The 20,888-nt window shown below is 36.3% G+C and overlaps 1 protein-coding gene across 3 annotated transcripts in view; it reads left to right on the forward strand.

Moving 5' to 3' along the window:
• LOC306865256 (double-stranded RNA-binding protein Staufen homolog 2-like) overlaps positions 1 to 20,888 on the forward strand; it is a 143,958-nt gene that overhangs the window by 1,586 nt on the left and 121,484 nt on the right. For all 3 annotated transcript variants that reach the window (XM_079409761.1, XM_079409760.1, XM_079409762.1), the window contains exons 2-5: positions 317 to 524; positions 1,846 to 1,976; positions 2,499 to 2,658; positions 10,166 to 10,301. In XM_079409761.1, the coding sequence (XP_079265887.1) occupies positions 326 to 524; positions 1,846 to 1,976; positions 2,499 to 2,658; positions 10,166 to 10,301 (626 nt within the window). In that variant the 5' untranslated portion in view covers positions 317 to 325. The remainder of the gene's footprint in view (positions 1 to 316; positions 525 to 1,845; positions 1,977 to 2,498; positions 2,659 to 10,165; positions 10,302 to 20,888) is intronic.

Consider the following 20,888-nt stretch of genomic DNA (forward strand, 5'->3'; position numbering starts at 1 on the left):
TTTCTTTTGTGTTGCACTTTGTCACAGCAGTGTTTTTATTTGACTTCTGTTTAGACAAAATACTGATATGACATCCTGCCAACAATAGCCTATATGTTATTATTGTCTGACAAATTGTTGAGTCAAACTTTGTTACAAAAAATGATACAGCCTTGTCTATTTTAAAAATAATGTGCAGTTTTGCTTATCCAGGCCTTGACCATGTCTATCCTGTAATGCACTGGAAAAGACATTTTGCATGTAGTCTGCAATCCTGCAGCCTAAATAGTTGATGTTGAGAAAGATCGTTTCATGTTAAATCATGTTGTTTTAACAGCGATAGAGCATGGCTCAAGTGAAAGTGCAGACATCAGCCCCCTTGTCTGGACCTGGCCTGACCGCCGTTGCGCCCGCTGTGGCCATGCCCAGCCCAGGAGCTCTGGGTCTGCAGCCCACCATCAATGGCACAGTGCCAGCCACAACGCCCACCTGCCCCAGCCCTGCCTCTGGCTTTGTGGACTCCACTGTACCAGCCAGCCCATCAGGTACACTGTGTGGACATGCAAGTCTTATGCATTTTGCCAGTGTAGTTTATAACGTTTATAGTGGTAATACTCATTTTAACGGCTAACACAAGCTGCCGTGGATGTCCTGTGTCCATTAAAGCCAGCTGTGAAACCGTTTCAGTTACTAAGCAAATTTTGTTTGGGAAAAACACAGAAAAACAGTGTATGTTGTATTCTGTTAGAGGGATTCTGTTTTTCACTTAATCTAAACAAACTAAAGTGAATAATCCAGTGTAATGTAAACATCTGATCCTAATATGCATTTATTAGTCAGTTCGGTGGAATGACATTGTTTTAGGCCGATTTTTAATATGATTAAATGACAGAATGAACTATTACAGTGGGCTCAAAGCATTTGGACCATTACAAATGTTTAAATGTGATCTGTTAGACAGAAAAATATGAGACCAGGTGCCATTGTTTTAAAGATAAACAGCACAAACACACTTTTCAAGCAAAGCATTTGACAAATTAGTGCTGTCAAACGATTGATCGCATCCAAAATAAACATTTTTGTTTACATAATATATGTGTGTGTACTGTGTGTATTTATTATGTATGTATAAATACACACACATACATGTATATATTTAAGAAAAATGTTATGTTTATATATTAAATATATTTATATATATAAATTATATGAATATAAATATATACATGTAACTGTAAATATTTAGAAAATACATACTGTATGTGTGTGTATTTATATATACATAATAAATATACACACAGATATATAATGTAAATAAAAATGTTTATTTTGGATCGCGATTAATCGTTTGACAGCGCTAAAAAATATGTTGTTTGGTTTTAAATGGAAACATACACTTGCATCAAAAGTTTGTGGTTCTTAAAATGTTTTATAAGAAGTCTCTTATGTTTACCTGGGCTTTTTTATTTGATCAAAATACTGTAGAAAAACAGTAATAAATTTAAAAATATTATTACTTTTGTTTAAAATACCTGTTTTCTGTTAATATATTTTAAAATTATTCCTCTGATGGCAAAGCTGAATTTTCAGCATCATTACTGGTTAACAACATTCTTCAGAATATCCTACTATATGCTCGACAGAAGAAAGAAACTCATACAGGTTTGGTACTTGAGTAAATGCTGACAGAATTGAATGTGTCTTTGTGGAATGTTTTAATTTCTTGAAAAATACGTAAATCTTACTAACTCCAAACATTTGTACATTTGAGTCAGCTGTTTTGGAGTCATATCTATAATACAGTGAAAAACCTGACATGCATTTGTTCATTCTTGCGTGTGTTTAAAAGCTGTCTCTTTCTGACAGGCCCTCCTCAAGAGAACATGGCAAACCCTAAAGAGAAAACTCCCATGTGTTTGGTGAATGAGTTAGCCCGTTTCAACAGGATTCAACCTCAATACAAGTTGCTGAATGAGAAAGGGCCAGCACATGCTAAGGTATTGTTAATGAAGAACTGTGATGAAGGCTATTGTAGTTTTTTGATTAAAAGTGTATTGACTTGAGCTAATGGAAAAATACATCCTAGATATAACTTCATGAAACATTAAACATGCTGAAAGAAATACTAGTGCTTACAAGGCAACAAAGAGTAACATTTTTTGTGAGCTTAGGCTCGCTAACTGACATGCTGCATGAGCAATGAAACTGAGCACACAATAAAGGTGCCATAGAATGGAAAACTGTATTTACCTTGGCATAGTTAAATAATAAGAGTTCTGTACATGGAAATGACATACCGTGAGCCTCAAACACCATTGTTTCCTCTTTATGTAAATCTTGTGCGTGCAAAAGACCACTGAAAAAGAGGTGAATCCCAACATAACACTGACTGTGAAGTGGACATACACATGGACATACAATATTGATTTGAGTTGAAGTTATTTTATTGTAGAAAACTTTTACTGTGTTATAGTCTAGAAAGCAATCACCTTAGCTGTCCTGCTGGATTGTGTGTGCAGATCTTCACGGTGCAGCTGTGCTTGGGGAACCAGGTATGGGAGTCAGAAGGCAGCAGCATCAAAAAGGCTCAGCACTCTGCAGCTACCAAGGCCCTGATAGAGAGCGTTCTCCCCCGGCCTCCTCCCCGCTCACCTAAAGATGACAGCAACAGCAACCCAGGTACCAACGTGGCCCAAACGGGGGTCCAGGATGAAATTATAGGTCCACCAACCACTATGGCCTGGTTTCACAGACAGGGCTTAAACTAAACCAGGATTAGGCCATAGTTCAATTAGGACATTTAAGTACTGTCATTTTTTATAAACGTGCTTTAGAAAAAAATATTACTGGTTTGCATCTTGAGACAAAACAAAGGCACTGACATGTTTTAGCATTATCAGTTGAAACAGCTCAGATTTACATATTAGTCTGGGAGTAGGCTTAAACCTTGTCTGTGAAACCGGGGGTATAAATATTCCAAATTCTAAATAGAATAAAATTAAATTAAATGAATTAAAATTAGCTGAATCAGTAGCCAGTACAAAGGATTAAAAAGTACAAACCTTATAGCCTAATTATACAGAATTCCTCAAATAAAAGTTAGTTAACATAAATCAGCGCGATAATCTGCTCAATCGGAGTCAGCCTGCTCCAGGTTTAAAGGCACTTCTCATTAGACCTGTCACGATAACTTTTTGTTGTGCGATATTTTGCCCCAGTAATAATTGCGATAAGCGATTTTGTCAGTTTAAGACCATTTTATGCCACTTAATATACAGTTGGGCAAAAAAGTATTTAGTCAGCCACCAATTGTGCAAGTTCTCCCACTTAAAAAGATGAGAGAGGCCTGTAATTTTCATCATAGGTACACTTCAACTATGAGAGACAGAATGGGGGGAAAGAATCCAGGAAATCACATTGTAGGATTTTTAATGAATTAATTGGTAAATTCCTCGGTAAAATAAGTATTTGGTCACCTACAAACAAGCAAGATTTCTGGCTCTCACAGACCTGTAACTTCTTCTTTAAGAGGCTCCTCTGTCCTCCACTTGTTACCTGTATTAATGGCACCTGTTTGAACTCGTTATCAGTATAAAAGACACCTGTCCACAACCTCAAACAGTCACACTCCAAACTCCACTATGGCCAAGACCAAAGAGCTGTCGAAGGACACCAGAAACAAAATTGTAGACCTGCACCAGGCTGGGAAGACTGAATCTGCAATAGGCAAGCAGCTTGGTGTGAAGAAATCAACTGTGGGAGCAATTATTAGAAAATGGAAGACATACAAGACCACTGATAATCTCCCTCGATCTGGGGCTCCACGCAAGATCTCACCCCGTGGGGTCAAAATGATCACAAGAACGGTGAGCAAAAATCCCAGAACCACACGGTGGGACCTAGTGAATGACCTGCAGAGAGCTGGGACCAAAGTAACAAAGGCTACCATCAGTAACACACTACGCCGCCAGGGACTCAAATCCTGCAGTGCCAGACGTGTCCTCCTGCTTAAGCCAGTACATGTCCGGGCCCGTCTGAAGTTTGCTAGAGAGCATTTGGATGATCCAGAAGAGGATTGGGAGAATGTCATATGGTCAGATGAAACCAAAATAGAACTTTTTGGTAAAAACTCAACTCGTCGTGTTTGGAGGAGAAAGAATGCTGAGTTGCATCCAAAGAACACCATACCTACTGTGAAGCATGGGGGTGGAAACATCATGCTTTGGGGCTGTTTTTCTGCAAAGGGACCAGGACGACTGATCCGTGTAAAGGAAAGAATGAATGGGGCCATGTATCATGAGATTTTGAGTGAAAACCTCCTTCCATCAGCAAGGGCATTGAAGATGAAACGTGGCTGGGTCTTTCAGCATGACAATGATCCCAAACACACCGCTCCGGCAACGAAGGAGTGGCTTCGTAAGAAGCATTTTAAGGTCCTGGAGTGGCCTAGCCAGTCTCCAGATCTCAACCCCATAGAAAATCTTTGGAGGGAGTTGAAAGTCCGTGTTGCCCAGCGACAGCCCCAAAACATCACTGCTCTAGAGGAGATCTGCATGGAGGAATGGCCCAAAATACCAGCAACAGTGTGTGAAAACCTTGTGAAGACTTGCAGAAAACGTTTGACCTCTGTCATTGCCAACAAAGGGTATATAACAAAGTATTGAGATTAACTTTTGTTATTGACCAAATACTTACTTTCCACTATAATTTGCAAATAAATTCTTTAAAAATCCTACAATGTGATTTCCTGGATTCTTTCCCCCCATTCTGTCTCTCATAGTTGAAGTGTACCTATGATGAAAATTACAGGCCTCTCTCATCTATTTAAGTGGGAGAACTTGCACAATTGGTGGCTGACTAAATACTTTTTTGCCCAACTATATAATTATAATATAACAGCATAATAATGCAAGAAGGCCTACAAACTTTCAAATTACAACAAACGTTTAATTCTTAAGAATATTTAGATCATGGAAATTAAGTATCAAAATATTAGATACCTTAAAAAATGTGAATAAACAGTAAAAAAAAAATTAATTCTTTAGTGCTGTCAAATGATTAATCCCATCCAAAATAAAAGTTTTTGTTTATATAATATATGTGAGTATAGTGTATACTGTGTATTTATTATGTATATATAAATACAAACACATGTATGCATGTATTTAAGAAAAATATGTTTATATATTAAATATATTTGTACATAAAATAAAATATAATAATATAAAAGTATGTAAATATTTTCAAAATATATACTGTATGTGTGTATATCTATATATTTATATATACATAATAAATATTAGAGATCGACCGATATATCGATTTACCGATATTTAAGCATTTTTCCATAATCGGATATCGGTTTTGTAATATCGGCTTCACCGATAAACACCGCCATCTTGTGTACGTTTTGAGAATTGCGCGCAGGATCGCAATTGCAGCGCAGGGGAGACGAGACAACAACAACGGCATGCAGGTACTTGATGTGCTGTAGTTAGTAAAGGATTTAATAGTACAGTCATAATGCACAAATTAGATGCATTACATAAATGCCTGATATGTAGTTTATGCAACTTGGCTCTAAGAAATATGATAAATAAGATACTCTGTCAAGCCCTGTCCCTATAAAGATATAACTTTGCCTGAAATAACACAGCCATGAATTAGCGCATGTTGGAAATAAAATCGCTGAATTGAATTCTCTCTCTGTGGTCTATTAGTCTCATGAAGTCGGAGTCATGTAGATAATCCGTCAAGTCCTCTTCCAATAAAGACGTAACTTTGCATGAATTAAATAATACAGCCATGAATGATTGCATGTTGGAAATAAAAGCATTGAATTTAATTCTCTCTCTGTTGTCTATATGCTCATCATTAGTCTTGTGAAGCCGCTTTCATATTGCAGTTCACTCAGCGGTTGATGCTCAAGAAATGCTCAGCACGGCCACTGCATGTAACTTTTAACAAGATTCTCTTTTTTGAAGCACCCTAAATTGTATTAACACTTACTATATAACCATTATTTCGTTTATAAACATCTAAATTAATACAACTCTATGGCTATTCTCTGCAATCGATCGCAGTTTGAGTAGCCTATAGTTCTGTTAAATGCATAGATAAACCGCGCTGTCAGCAGCATAATTTAAAGCATGCCAGTTGAGAAATGCAATAAAATACAATGCTTGTTATATTCCAATATTCCAGAGAATATTATTCCGTGAATTAACATTATCCAGTGAATTATTCTTCACTCTTTAGCCTATTAAACAGCTTATAAACCTACTAAAACTGTAGTTAAAAATGAAGTTGATATGACTCCTGTCCTTTATTTATTTTCTCCATTTGAAAACATTAGACATTCTACGTTTATTTTGCTAACTGCTAATATTAGTTTTGCTGCTAAAGCTTTTTATAAATAAAATGTTTTTATTGTTTTAATACGAAGATTAAATTTAACATGACAGGGCTCTAGACTGTGACCAAAATGGTAATTTTTTGCGAGTTCAAATTTGACGTGGTCGCATTTGTACGAGTGCCAGGTCTGCGCTGCTCCAAAGCGTCTGCTTCATACAGCGCGCGCTGCCACCCACAGCACATTATAGCAGGAGTCAGATTTCACTGATCACGTGAAGAGAGGTGCTTTCAGCGCGAGCGCTTCGTGGGTAGAGCCTGGTTTATACTCGCCGCGTCAGCACGAGCGCGAAGGTGAGCGTCGCGGACGGAGCGCAACGGAGGATTTTGTTTTCAAACTAAAGTAAAAGACCGCTTCTTAAACCAGAGAAGGTGAACATGCTGGTGTTCTTGTAGAAAAAACATGCAAGTCCTGTCAGCGACAGCCAGTTTAGTTTTACTTTTCTTTTTGTTTTCGTTTTGAGAAGCTTGTTATCTTTGCTGTTTACCTCACGTTATGCTATGGAGGCTTTCCTTAATTTAAAAAAAAAAATATATTTATTTGCTTCCTCAGAGTTTGCTAAACATTCTGTAATATACTCGGTATATAGTACTCCTGTGCCATGCCCGGTCTTATTAGTTTTTGTTAGTAACTGTTATGTAAGTTAGTTTGTCATTGTCAGCGTACTGTTTTATTGTTGTTGTGCTTTTTAATTAAGAATAAAAACAACGAATCCATCTTTTGTTTTAGTCTTAAAAAATGAAAGGTGTATAGATATAAGCAAAACAGACAATTATCTTTTCTTGTAAAATGTGACACCAAGATCGCAAATTTGAAAGTGAAAGCGCACGGAAAAAGGAATTCCTGTTCACAATTTAAATCACAAATAATACCGATAAAAAAGAACGAGTTGAATGTTGAACACTTTCGTTACCATATAACTATAAACTATAGGGGTGTGCTCAAAATATCGATTCTTAGATACATACCGATATAATAAAAAAAGATACAGTATCGATATTCTAGCCCTTAGTATCGATACTCCGCCCAGCCATTAGGGGGCGCAGCGGCGCCCGCGAGTTTCAAAAAAACTCATGGAAAATGTTAAAGCAAGATGTAGCATTTAAAGGTGCCATAGAATGAAAAACTGTCTTTACCCTGGCATATTTAAATAATAACAGTTCTGTACATGGAAATGACATACAGTGAGCCTCAAACACCATAGTTTTCTCCTTCATATGTAAATCTCGTGATTAAAAAAGACCACTGAAAAACAGGCGAATCAGAACATAACACCGACTGTGACGCAACAGTCGGGATCACTACGCCCCCAACATTTGCATAAACCCGCCCTTGTTCTAAGCCGGCCGAACCATCAGAAGCTCTGCAGGTATTGTAAATAAACAAGCGCGAACATCAGCGAAAATAACAAAATAAATGTTATGTTCCAGGCCATGCAGGGGGTGTGAAGTGCAGGGATGGGTTGGTGTCTGTATTCAGAAAGGCACAGAAAGCAAATAACGCGAGCCACTAAAGGGACATGGTTAGCTCCTTGCTAGCGGTAGCCTGTTACAGCACATAAGATTTCACTCTCAGTAAAGAGAGATGAGGATGATGGCGAATGACTTACAGATCCTGAGCACCACTGACAAGCATCTGATCTTGTGAAATGTGTGGTAAGTACTGTTGCTCCATAATGTAAACATAGTTTGTGTGATCGCGTCTCTTGAAAGTGAAACTATAACGCGATCGATGGATCGTTCAAAAGCAGTTTCAATGCCTCGCATATTAATAACGGCTCCCTGATGCTCGCGTTTTATATACAGTATAATTACCCGACGATATAACTGCGATAGAAAGTATTTAAATATATATTTTCCTCCCTGTGCTTCCTTCTTGCTGATGAGCCGTACTGTGAAACAGCCAATCAGAGCAGAGCTCATTATTATTCATGACCCTGCCAAATAAGCCAATAACAGACCATTTCATTCTAGGGAGAAATCCTAGGGTTATAAATGGACATGTAAAATCGTTTCTGGAGATTTTTTGCCCTTACCTAAGCCACATACCTTCTGTGTAGATATCAGAGAACAATTTAAAATACTGTATCAATGCATTCTATGGCACCTTTAAGTGATTTCATAGTGAAATATGTTATGGCAGTTCATGGTGTCACAAAAAGAATTATAAGAAGATTTAATAAGAAGTTAAGAATAATAAGAAGAAGATTTTGTGCTTGTGTGAGCTCAGACTGTACCCTTGGAAAGTTAAATGTTGACTTGTGGTAATTTCCAGATTAATACAATTTGTGTACAATTAATCAGAGCACTTAAAGTTGCAAATATTTAAGCAAAATGCACTTTGTTATAATGCACTTTTGTCTTCATTAAATTGAAGAAAAATGCAGAGTTCTGTTTGTTGAGTAAATGTGTTCAGCATTAACTAATTGGCTCTGGCCCATGTATTTTTATTGAATCGTATCGAATCGTGTCACATTGTATCAAATCGTATCGAGACAGCTCTGTATCGAGGTGCGTATCGAATCGTGACCTGTGTATCAAGGTATGTATCGTATCGCCAGGTTCTCCAAGGTATACAGCCCTAATAAACTATGATAAAAGTTCATCAGCATGCATTGATTAATCAAATGTGCAAAAACAAAAAACAAATTGCAACCAAATTGTGCGCTTGTGCGACCAACTGAGAAAGTTAGTTGCAAAAGTGAGTTTAGTGGGAAGAATGAGTCTAGAGCCCTGCATGAAAGACTGCTAATTCTCAAAACATTTTTTGTTAAGATGACTGAAAGGAGGAAAACCCAAAGTGAAGTATGGACTTACTTCACGCAGTCATTTATTTACTTTATAACAGCAAATAAATATCGGTTCTGCATATCGGTTATCGGGCACACAAACAATTGGTATCGGTATCGGTTATAAAAAAATCAATATCGGTCGATCACTAATAAATATACACAGTACACATACACATATTATGTAAACACAAACTTTTATTTTGGATGCGATTTAATCGTTTGAAGTAACAAGTATAAAAAAATAAGATGAAGATTAAGGTTTATGCATTTGACAGACACTTTTATCCAAAGCGTCTTACAAAGGAGGAACCAAGCAATTTGTGAGAGATCACTCAATGTATGTAAAGAAATGGGTAAAAACTGGAAATTAATGCTAAAATAATGATGGAAACTGAAAAGCAAATACAATAGATTTTTCCATTTCTGTCGAAAATCTGAAAACTTGATGTGTACCGGGAAGCTTTACTTAACAGTATTTTGTCTGTTAGGATATTGATATAGGGTCTGTTTTTGTCAAGTAAGTTAAAGTCATAATAGTTTCCTTTTAAACCAGTATAAACATTTTATACATGTTGTCCCCTGTATTGTCCCTCATAACCGGTAATATAACAAGCTTATAAGCAAGCTTAATTGTTATAAGCTAGTTTGACATGATATGCAAAACCAATACATTTTCTTCAAGTCAAAATACTCCCTCACTTTGCTCGTCTTCTGAGTGGACATATCTCATAACCTGCAGTGAATGACAGCAGTAACATTCTTGCACATCGCTAATTTTATTATGTATGCATTAATCAGAAAATCATACATTCAGCGGGGGTGCAGGGTGGCATTGTAAGTCAGCCAATTATAGTTTGATCATCACTTATTTTTGTGAAGAAAAAAAAAAGAAAGTTTAGGCACTATAAATATTATAGCCAAAGGAAGGATGCAAAAATATTTTACATTTTATACAAGAGGATCTGTCTATTTCCTTTTTGCAGGCAGCATCACTCCTACAGTGGAGTTGAATGGCTTGGCCATGAAGCGAGGGGAGCCAGCTATCTACAGACCCCTGGACCCCAAACCCATTCCCAACTACACAGCCAATTACAACTTTAGAGGAATGTTCAACCAGAGGTACGTCCTTCAGCCTGTGCATATGTGATTTTTCTTAAAACTTCAATGTCTCTGAAGCATTTCAGTGCTGAAAGTTGATATAATGTTTCTTTAAAATTCCTACCTGGAACTGTTATTGTTGTGAATGAATGTTATAATTCTAGTATGGTTCTGGTAGATGCGTTATTTGCCTTTGCTTCCACCTAGTGGTGTCACACTGGTGTTATATCAAACATAACACAGAGTGCATTTAAGTGAACTCATATTGGCTGTCTGATTTTAGAGTGACTACTGTATTCAATATTTTAATAATGCCTGATCTGTGATTTCGTACTAAGCTTTGATTATTGGACAACTTATGGGAACATAAAAAGAAGTTCTGCTCATTACCATTAGGTGGCACTATTGCCCTATTTTTTTCTCAGCCCTTATTACTTTTCCTTCAGACTTTTGGTTCAGTTACCCATAGTTTACACTGGATGCACATGGAAAGGCAACCCAGCACACTAACAGAAACCTAAAAGTAAACACAACTGCTCTTAACAGGAAATATTGAAAATGATTAATATTGCCATGTGTTTGGATGATGCTATGATGTGCTCAGATCCCACAGCTTTCTTTTGGAAAAACTGACTTGTCTTCATAGTTTAAGTGTTTCGTTTCTAAATACAGAATATTTAGAATTTTGATGGTTTCTTGACAGCCAATAATTCACAGCACACATTGTGGTCACTATGGATCACAAATCAACTCGTGTTTAATGTAGCCTGGGTTGTATTTTGTAGTACCTTGCAAAGTTTCGCTCATGGTTTTTGAAGCTGAAGGCATGTCACATGACCTGTCCACGTTAACATCTGTCCCATTGGAATTGTGCTGCAAAGTATCAAATTAAATACTTATTTTTCAATCTTTCATATGTCTAGCATTTGAGGGCACATTTAGCTCAGGATCTTCAGCATCTAATTTTGCAAACTTGGATTTGCTATTTGTTAGTCAGGTTTTTTTCCAGCTAAACCGGCGAGGATGAAAAGAAACACGCCAACACTGATGCGTTCATCAGCTAAAAGGAATGAATGGCAAGAAGCAACGTTGACGCTAATCGGAAAACTACATTACATGAAGCACATTACACCTTAATCCTGCTGTCATTTGAAGCTTATATTTAGACATTTGCTTTCGATTGAAGCTCAATGGACACTGTGAGAACAAAGACGAGGTGAGAAACCTGAGTCTTGTAATGCTAAGATCTCAACCTGATATCAAAAAGCGTTAAAGGGTCTGCATGTAGTGATTTTATGGAAAAAATGTATATATGTTTCTCCGCTGCACATCTAGAATTTCTATGATGTAGTCTTTGAAATAGTAATACAACAAGGAGCCAAAGTAAATCAGATCCTCTGTGCGATTACATCATTTTGGTGCGGAGCCTTGCCGGAGACCACCGTGGGGGACTGTTGTAGATATTAAGGGTGTTGCATATGAATTATAGCCTGCTCTTAAATCTTTTGCACTCTCCACTTTCAACACAGATCCTCTCAGAGGTGTTACAGGCCTCACATAATTTAAACATGGAGTCGCTTAATTACAGCTCTCTAATTTATGGTTTTATTAAAACATCGATGTTGTGTCTGTACTCTTCATTATGGAGAAGACTAATGGCATGGCTGCAGTGAATTGAGGGATTATGAGATTGAGAGCATTGACAGAATATGTATGCTTTAATCAGAAAAGGTATTGATTAGCCATAATGTGTTTTGATTTATGCAGTGGTACTTAAAGGGATCATATCATGAGGAATCTTTTAAGATGCAGTATATACTGAGTTCTGAAATCAGAGTAAGCTTGATATGTGCTTCTGTAGACCGATGACTTGACAGGAGAGTTAATAAAGAGGATTTGGGATAGATACTGTTATTCCTAAATAAATAGTATGAGTAAAATGCTGTGCTGTTCTTAGCTTGGTGTGGCACCTAGAATTTTTGCATATTCAGACTAACAGATAATGCTAACAGCTTAGATAATGTTGTAGCTTGGCTTTGTGTAGCATATATACATGAGTTGTATGCGCTACAATATAAAAGTTTGTGGTTGGTTTTCATGTTTTTAAAAGAAGTCCCTTATGCTCGCTGTGCCTGCATTTATTTGATCAAAAATACAGTAAAATAGTAATATTGTGAAATATAATTACAATTCAAAATACATGTTTTAATATATTTAAAATCATTATTATATGCTGATTTGGTGCTCATAAAACATTTTTATTATTAATGTTGAAAACTGCTTCTGCTGCTTAATATTTTTGTGAAAATCACACACACTGTAAAAAAAAAAAGTTGAGCCAACTTCAAATTTTAAGGCAACCATTTTCAGCAGATTTTTGAGTTTTCTCAACTTGTTGTTTTAAGTTTATACAACAAAAAGTTGAGAATCCCCTACAAAAATAAGTTGAGAGAACTCAAAAATCCGCTGAAGCTGGTTGCCTTAATTTTAAATTGGCTCAACTTTGTTTTTTTTGCAGTGCATTTTTCCACCCAGGATGAATAGAAAGTTCAAAAGAGCACAATTTATTTGAAATAGAAATATTTTGTAATATTATAAATGTCACTTGCAAACAATTTAATGCATCCATGCTGGATAGAATTATTAATTTCTTTAAAGAAAAATTTACTGACCCCAAATATTTGAAAGGTTGTGGATACTTGGACTTGGAGATGAAGACTGTAGCTTGGTTGTGATGTAAACAAACGTACATGCTCTCATTACAGTCCTGGTTAACTGACTTTAATCTGTATCAGCTCACTGTTAATGTCCTCTCTCAGTCCATCGAGACTGCAGTGATGCAGATTAACAAAAGCATCCTTTCTGAGAACCAAATCATGTACCCAAGAGTTGTAACTCCTCATTATCCCAGCTTAGTTAGACTAAAGACCAAATCTGGACTCCCATCCTGTCTCAGCTTATCCAATCACGTGTGGATCTGAGTGGGAACTGAGCTGCAGTCAGGTAGCATCACACAATTACCTCATTTATCCAGGCCTTTGCACTTTGTGACTAACATCAGGCTTTGCGTTCCTAACAACATCTTCTTTGGGGAGCGCCTGTGAAATTTGGATGGGTCTTTTCTGGGACGACCTTGCCTTCTCTCATTTGGGCATGACAGTAACATTGCGTCAGTGCTTAACTGTAACAATAATGAGGATAATTGCTGTCGATCCTCTCCAGTGATATTTCCTGGTCTGATATTGAGAGGTGGCTGAAAAGACTGGAAGCTCAGAGGAAGAGAGTTTGCTAGGTGAGCCGGTGTAGTGGAGGTGGAAATGCGTCACTGTCTAGGCCAAATCAGCACCTTGGTTTGTTTTGATTGCAATAAAGATAACGTGGCTCTGGGGTATGGTTGGATCAATAATTGTTGGATCAATAATTGGATGAACAATTATCCCTTAATAGTGTATAATATTTATAAAAAATATTATTGCAAGGTATGTGTCACAAATCGGCCAGGCTCCCACGCCAGCCAATCACAATGCACACCCTCACCAGAATTCTAATTGAACACACCTGAACGCTATCAAGATCTCATCACCACCACTACAAATACACACACCTCACAACACTCAGTGTCCGGTCTTGTTTACCTGAAAGTGGACTCTATATGTTTACTAGCAACTTACCTGCTACTTACCTCCTGCGTCTGCTCCTCTGTTCTCCATCGTCCATTCCCTCCAGCGATCTCAAGCCTGCTCCGCTCCATATTCACCAAAGTGAGGTGTGTGTATCTTCCGTCATCCACGAGTTCCTGTCAAGAGATACAATCTCCATTAAGATCCACTCTCTATTATAACTTACCTACTGAACTGATTACTCCCCTGCTTCTCCCCATCCACTCCATACCAGTCAATAAACTCATTCTGTTGTCAATTTTACGCCTTGTGTGAGTCTGCTTCCTTAACAGTTTGTGTCTGAGCATATTTTCAAATTGCATTTCCAAATTGGGAAATTCTCCAAATATTCAACAATATCAAAATATTGTAACTGAGCAAGAAAATGTGGACCATTAACTTGCTTTACTGAAATGGAAAGTGTGGGTGTGTATATATTTATATTTATTTATATATATATATATATATATATATATATATATATTACATACAATAAATATATTGATAACAGTTTTTATTACAGACACCTTTTAAATGTTTATATTTTAAATATGAATTTGAATAGAAACAATCGTTTCATTAAAATCTTGATATAAAAACTAGCTAATATGTAATTTAATATACAGTGGGGCAAATAAGTATTTGATACACTGCCGATTTTTCAAGTTTTCCCACTTAGAAAGAATGGAGAGATCTGTAATTTTCATCGTAGGTACACCTCAACTGTGAGAGACAGAATATTAAAAAAATCCAGAAAATCACATTGTATGATTTTTGAATAATTAATTTCCATTTTATTGCATGAAATAAGTATTTGAAACAATGGAAAAATAGAACTTAATATTTGGTACAGAAACCTTTTTTTTTTTTACAATTACAGAGGTCAGACGTTTCCTGTAGTTCTTGACCAGGTTTGCACACGCTGCAGCAGGGATTTGGCCCACTCCTCCATACAGGTCTTCTCCAGATCTTTCAGGTTTTGGGGCTGTCGCTGGGCAACACGGAGTTTCAGCTCCCTCCATAGATTTTCTATTGGGTTCAGGTCTGGAGACTGGCTAGGCCACTCCAGGACCTTGAAATACTTCTTACGGAGCCACTTCTTAGTTGCCCTTGCTGTGTGTTTGGGGTCATTGTCATGCTGGAAGACCCAGCCACGACCCATCTTCAATGCTCTTACTGGGGGAAGGAGGTTGTTGCCCAAAATCTCGCGATACATGGCCCCATCCATCCTCCCCTCAATACGGTGCAGTCGTCCTGTCCCCTTTGCAGAAAAGCACCCCCAAAGCATGATGTTTCCACCCCCATGCTTCACGGTTGGGATGGTGTTCTTGGGATTGTACTCATCATTCTTCTTCCTCCAAACATGGCGAGTAAAGTTTATACCTAAAAGTTATATTTTGGTCTCATCTGACCACATGACCTTCTCCCATGCCTCCTCTGGATCATCCAGATGGTCTTTGGCAAACTTCAGATGGGCCTGGACATGTTCTGGCTTGAGCAGGGGGAACTTGTGCGCTGCAGGATTTTAATCCATGACGGTGTAGTGTGTTACTAATGGTAACCGTTGAGACTGTGGTCCCAGCTCTCTTCAGGTCATTGACCAGGTCCTCCCGTGTAGTTCTAGGCTGATGCAATTAATACAGGTAATGAGTGGAGGATAGGAGGGCTTCTTAAAGACAAACTAACAGGTCTCTGAGAGCCAGATTTCTTGCTGGTTGGTAGGTGATCAAATACTTATTTCATGCAATAAAATGGAAATTAATTATTCAAAAATCATACAATGTGATTTTCTGGATTTTTTAAAAATATGTTCTGTCTCTCACAGTTGAGGTGTACCTACGAGGAGAATTACAGATCTCTCCATTCTTTGTAAGTGGGAAAACTTGAAAAATCGGCAGTGTATCAAATACTTATTTGCCCCACTGTATACAAGTCAGTTTTTATTGGAGTGATGATTATTAAATAGATTTGATAAATTAATTGGTTATTCAATAATCTGTATTTTCAGTTTGGGTTTACAGCTAAATAAAAACTGTAGTTTCAGTTTCAGTGTTTCTGTATGGAATTAATTTCGGTGCATTTTTAATCATAATAAATATCTATGATTAATTGTCAGAGTCAACACAATTTTCATTGACAAATTATGCAATGCATTTTTACACCCTTTCATTTTCATGTTTCACGTCACGCTTACTGGACTGTGCATGAATAGTGTTATATTTTTGATAGGGTTTGAATTTTGTTTCATTTTTAGTCAGAGGCTAAAGATGCTCAGTTTTGACACCTGCTTCTCCTTTCTTTAGATTATCTGAGGGTACTGGGAAATCAAGTGATGATTTATGTTTGTGGCATGGCTGTTGGCAAGATAAGATGGTAGAAGGATGGTGCTTTCCTCAACACCTACTCCCTCAACCAACCACATTTTGCTACGAAGAATACATTGTTTGGTTTCTCATCAAACTGAATTGTGGTCAAAGGGGAAATCTTTGTTCACTGGAATTGTTTTATATTTCCTGTAACATTTGAGTCATGTTGTAGGAATGATGTCTGTCACTGTCCGGCATGCAAAAGATAAAGCCGGTGACCATGACTAACATTAAGATGCACTCTTATTCCCCAAATAGAGCTCTGCATAATGAAATTTGCAGAAGATATCTTCAGACCTCACAGGAATTCATAAAACACTGAGAAAACAGTTAGATATAATTTTAAACACCCTTCACCAAAGAGTGTTTTGTGCATTTGTCCATTTAAAACTTGCTTAGTTTGACAGTTAAGCTCTTCAAGTTGCAAAGCCAGGCACATGCTGTTAAGCCTCAATGCAAAGGTTCTGAAAAATGTTTGCCTTTTCTGCACTTTCTCACTATTTTGAAACCAAAAAAATGGAATTAAAAGGAAATCTTTGGAATTAAAAGATTTTTTTGTTTAATTAACCAATAATGTGCTATATTTCTAACCCACTCTTTCTTTTCCAATAAGTTCAGTATTTCTGAACCTTTTTATATCAAGATTTTGGTTAAATAGTTCAGGTCAACTTTATCTATTGTTCTACAGTGAATAGATTTTTTTTTTATTGATTGGCATCAAATATTACACTGAACAAAATTCTCTGAGATTTGTGAACAATATTTGAGAGAAATAGGCCTTTTGTGTGCATAGAAAAAGTCTTAGATCTTTGAGTTCAACTCGTGAAAAATGGGGGCAAAAACAAAAGTGTTGCGTTTATAATTTAGTTCAATGTATATTTAATTTATTTGGAAGTGTTTAACAAAATTTGTGTCGTGATTAATTATCAGATATTATATTTTATTTATTTGGAAGTGTTTTGTGATTTATTTTTAAAAGGATTAGATATTAATGAAAAAGATTCACGTAATCACAGTTTGAGTTCCAAATGTATGTTCATAAAAGAAGCATGATTTTAATTATAGTGCATCATAATTTGATTGAAAACTTTTAAGAAATTCAAAAATGTATAGAATGCACACTACTGTCCAAAAGTTTGTGGTATGATTGTTTTAAAGACAATCATAGAAATGTATAGTTTCATTCAGCAAAGACCCATTCAATTGATTGAAAGTGACCGTAAAAACATTTAGAATGTTATAAAAGATTTATATTTCAAATAAATAGTTCTTTTGAACTTTCTATCCATCAAAGAATCCTGAAAAAATGGTGTCCACAACCATATTAAGCAGCTTCTTATCAATATTTCAACATTGATAATAATAAGAAATGTTTCCTAAGCACCAAATCAGCATGTTAGAATGAATTCTGAAGGATCATGTAATGACGGCAGAATATTCACAGGAATATATTACATCAAAATTTTAAATATATTTAAAGATATTATTCATGTTTTTATTGTGTTTAAATGGTATTTAATTCAAATATTTCTATTTACATATTTATTGAAATATTTAATGTTTAATTAAGCAACTACTTGATGATGCTCGCTAAAAAGAAGCCTGGAGGGCAAGAACCCAGACATTACCCAGCCACTGAATTTACAAGAGACACAAAGCTGAAAACTAGGCCAGCAATAGCAGTGAACCTCCCATTACTTTCTGTATGATGTCACATTAATAATCAAGTCATTTCACACACAAGTAATCATTATTAACCAGTGGCCAGTACTGCACTCTTATAAAGGCCTACCAAACAGCTCTTTGGAGAATCCATTAAGCATTCCAGCAAAATGATGTCTGCGTCCAGACGCACATCCACAAGGCTGCCAGAATCCACAGTTCATAAACGATTTAATTAAAGTGCTGTTATTAGGGTGCTGGACTTCCTCTCATAAGCAGCTGCCAGAATAATCACTTTATTTACCCAATATCAGTATCAAATGCAGAAGTGACCCCGGCCCAGCTTCTGTTCGAGGCCTTCAGGCAGAAAATTGTGTCAACAGAACAAATTGGCGGTAACTCATAAAGCAGAGGTTTATGTGCAGCTCTTCACATTCTATAACTTTCATTTTAATGTACTATGCGTTTGATGCCTCATGTATCACAGTTTTGTTTTTTAAAGAGTTTTGCTTTTAATGAAGAGCAGAAGTCGCCGCTGAAACGCTTGCCAAGATGTTTCTATGTGATTCTCCAAGGTCGTCTGTGTGTAATTTGTGCATTGCTATGTGGTTTCTAGGGTTTCTGGGTGGTTGCTAGGGTATTGTATGTGCTTATTAGTCAAATGAGTTATATTTTAGTCTCTAGATATAATATCCAGCATCATTTTGAAATGTGCTTATTTGTTATTACAAATAATTATATAAATATATGATGATGATAATAAATAATGATAATAAAATATAATATAATAAATATAAAATATGTTCAGTATATTTATACTGTACAGTATGGAAAAGTAAGGTTTATTTGGAGTTTTATTAAAGGTTTAAGAGTGTTATTCAATTATTAGTGTTTTTAAATAAGCATAACTGATGCGTTACCAGTGTAATTTTCATATTATACACAGTTGTTATTAATATTTTGAGCTAGATTTTATTTTTGTTTTCAGTTTTAATTTTCATTTGTTTAATTATTAGTAATTTTGTTATGCGTTATGTGCTGTTGTAAACAATTAATCATGATTAATCAATTCAAAATAATTTTGTTTACATACAATATGTGTGTGTACTGTGTATATTTATTATATATATATATATATATATATATATATATATATATACACTCACACATACATGTAGGCCTATATGTTAAGGAAAATTTTAGATTTATATATAAAATATTTATATTTATATATAATATAAATTATATAAACATACAGTGCCCTCCAAAAGTATTGGAACAGTAAAGACAAAATTGCTCTGTTGGCTGTGGAGTCAAGACATTTACAAATATGATTAAAAGATGAATATGAGACAAAACTACAGAATGTCACATTTTATTATTGGGTGATTCAACACATAGATGTTTTACCAGCTAAGAAGCTCAGCACTTTTAGAGTTTCATCCCTCTATCTGATGTGAGCATAAGTATTAGAACAGTTTCCTCACAGATCTTTCTAAGTGATCAGCTGTGTCCTGTTGCATTAATTCTTCAGATATTAAAAGCAGGGAATGTGTCGTATCAGTTATATACATTACTTCTGTATTCTGAATCTTGCATTCAATGATGACACACACAAACCAGGATGAAGATGAGGGAGCTGACTCTGAGAGAAAAGCAAACAATTTTCAAGATTCAAGATTTTTATTTGTCACATACACAATTATACAGGGTATAACCAGCAGTGAAATGTAGGTGGATGCAATTTGGATGCTAAAAGAAAAGAGGAAGTCAATTAGAGCCATAGCAAAAATAAAGGGCATGGACAAATCAAGAGTTTGGAAACCACCAGCGACACCAGCAACCAACAACTACTTGATCGGCTGAGAAAACAACAGTAGTTGATGACAGACAAATCATAAAAGATGTGAAAATGAATCCTAAAAGACGTGTCTGTAAAATCACCAACAACTTCCAGAAAGCTGGGGGGATGCTCTGACAATCTACTGTCCTCAGGAGACTTTGACACAGAATTACAGATGCTACACAGCAAGATGCAAACCTCTGACCAGCACCAAAAATAGAAAGGCAAGATTAGAGTTTGCAAAAAAACACAAAGGTGAGCTAGAAGAGTTTTGGAACTGTGTTTATGGACCGATGAGACAAAGATGAGCCTTTATCTAAGTGATGAGAAATAAACAATGTGGAGAAAAAAAGGGAACTGCAAATGATCCCAAGCATACAGCCTCATCTGTAAAGCATGGTGGAGGTGGTCTCATGGCATGGGCATGTATGGCTGCCTCTGGAACAGGCCCTCTCAACTTTACTGATGACTTAATGTATGATGGCAGTAGCATAATGAATTTGGAAGGGTACAAAACCATCTTGCCTACCAATATTCAAGAAAATGCCACCATATTAATTGGGAAGTGCTTCATATTGCATCAGGACAATGACCCAAAACACCCTGCCAGTTCAGTCAAGGAATTTATAAGGGCAAAGAAATGGAAAGTCTTAGATTGCCCAAGTCAATCTCCAGATTTAAATCCGACTGAACATGAATTTCACCAGCTGAAGAGGAGAGTAAAGGCAGAAACTCCCCAAAACAAGCAACAATTGGAATTGGCTGCATTAAAGGCTGGGAAAAGCATTTCAAAGGATGTGACCAAGAGTCTGGTGATGTCTATGGGTCACAGACTCACTGCTGTGATTGCGCACAAGGGATCTGCAACTAAATAATAGCTTTTAATCTTTTATATCTGCCTTATGTTCAACTGTCCCAATACTTATGCTCACATCAATGAGTGGGATGAACTCTAAAAGTGCTGTTATTTTTATTTGGTAAAACGTGTTGAAACGGCTAATAATAAAATGTGACATTCTGTAGTTTTGTCTCAAATTCATCTTTTAATCATATTTTCAAATGTCTTGACTCCACAGCC

The sequence above is a fragment of the Barbus barbus genome, assembly GCF_936440315.1.
Source record: "Barbus barbus genome assembly, chromosome: 46".
Taxonomy (NCBI): Eukaryota; Metazoa; Chordata; class Actinopteri; order Cypriniformes; family Cyprinidae; genus Barbus; species Barbus barbus.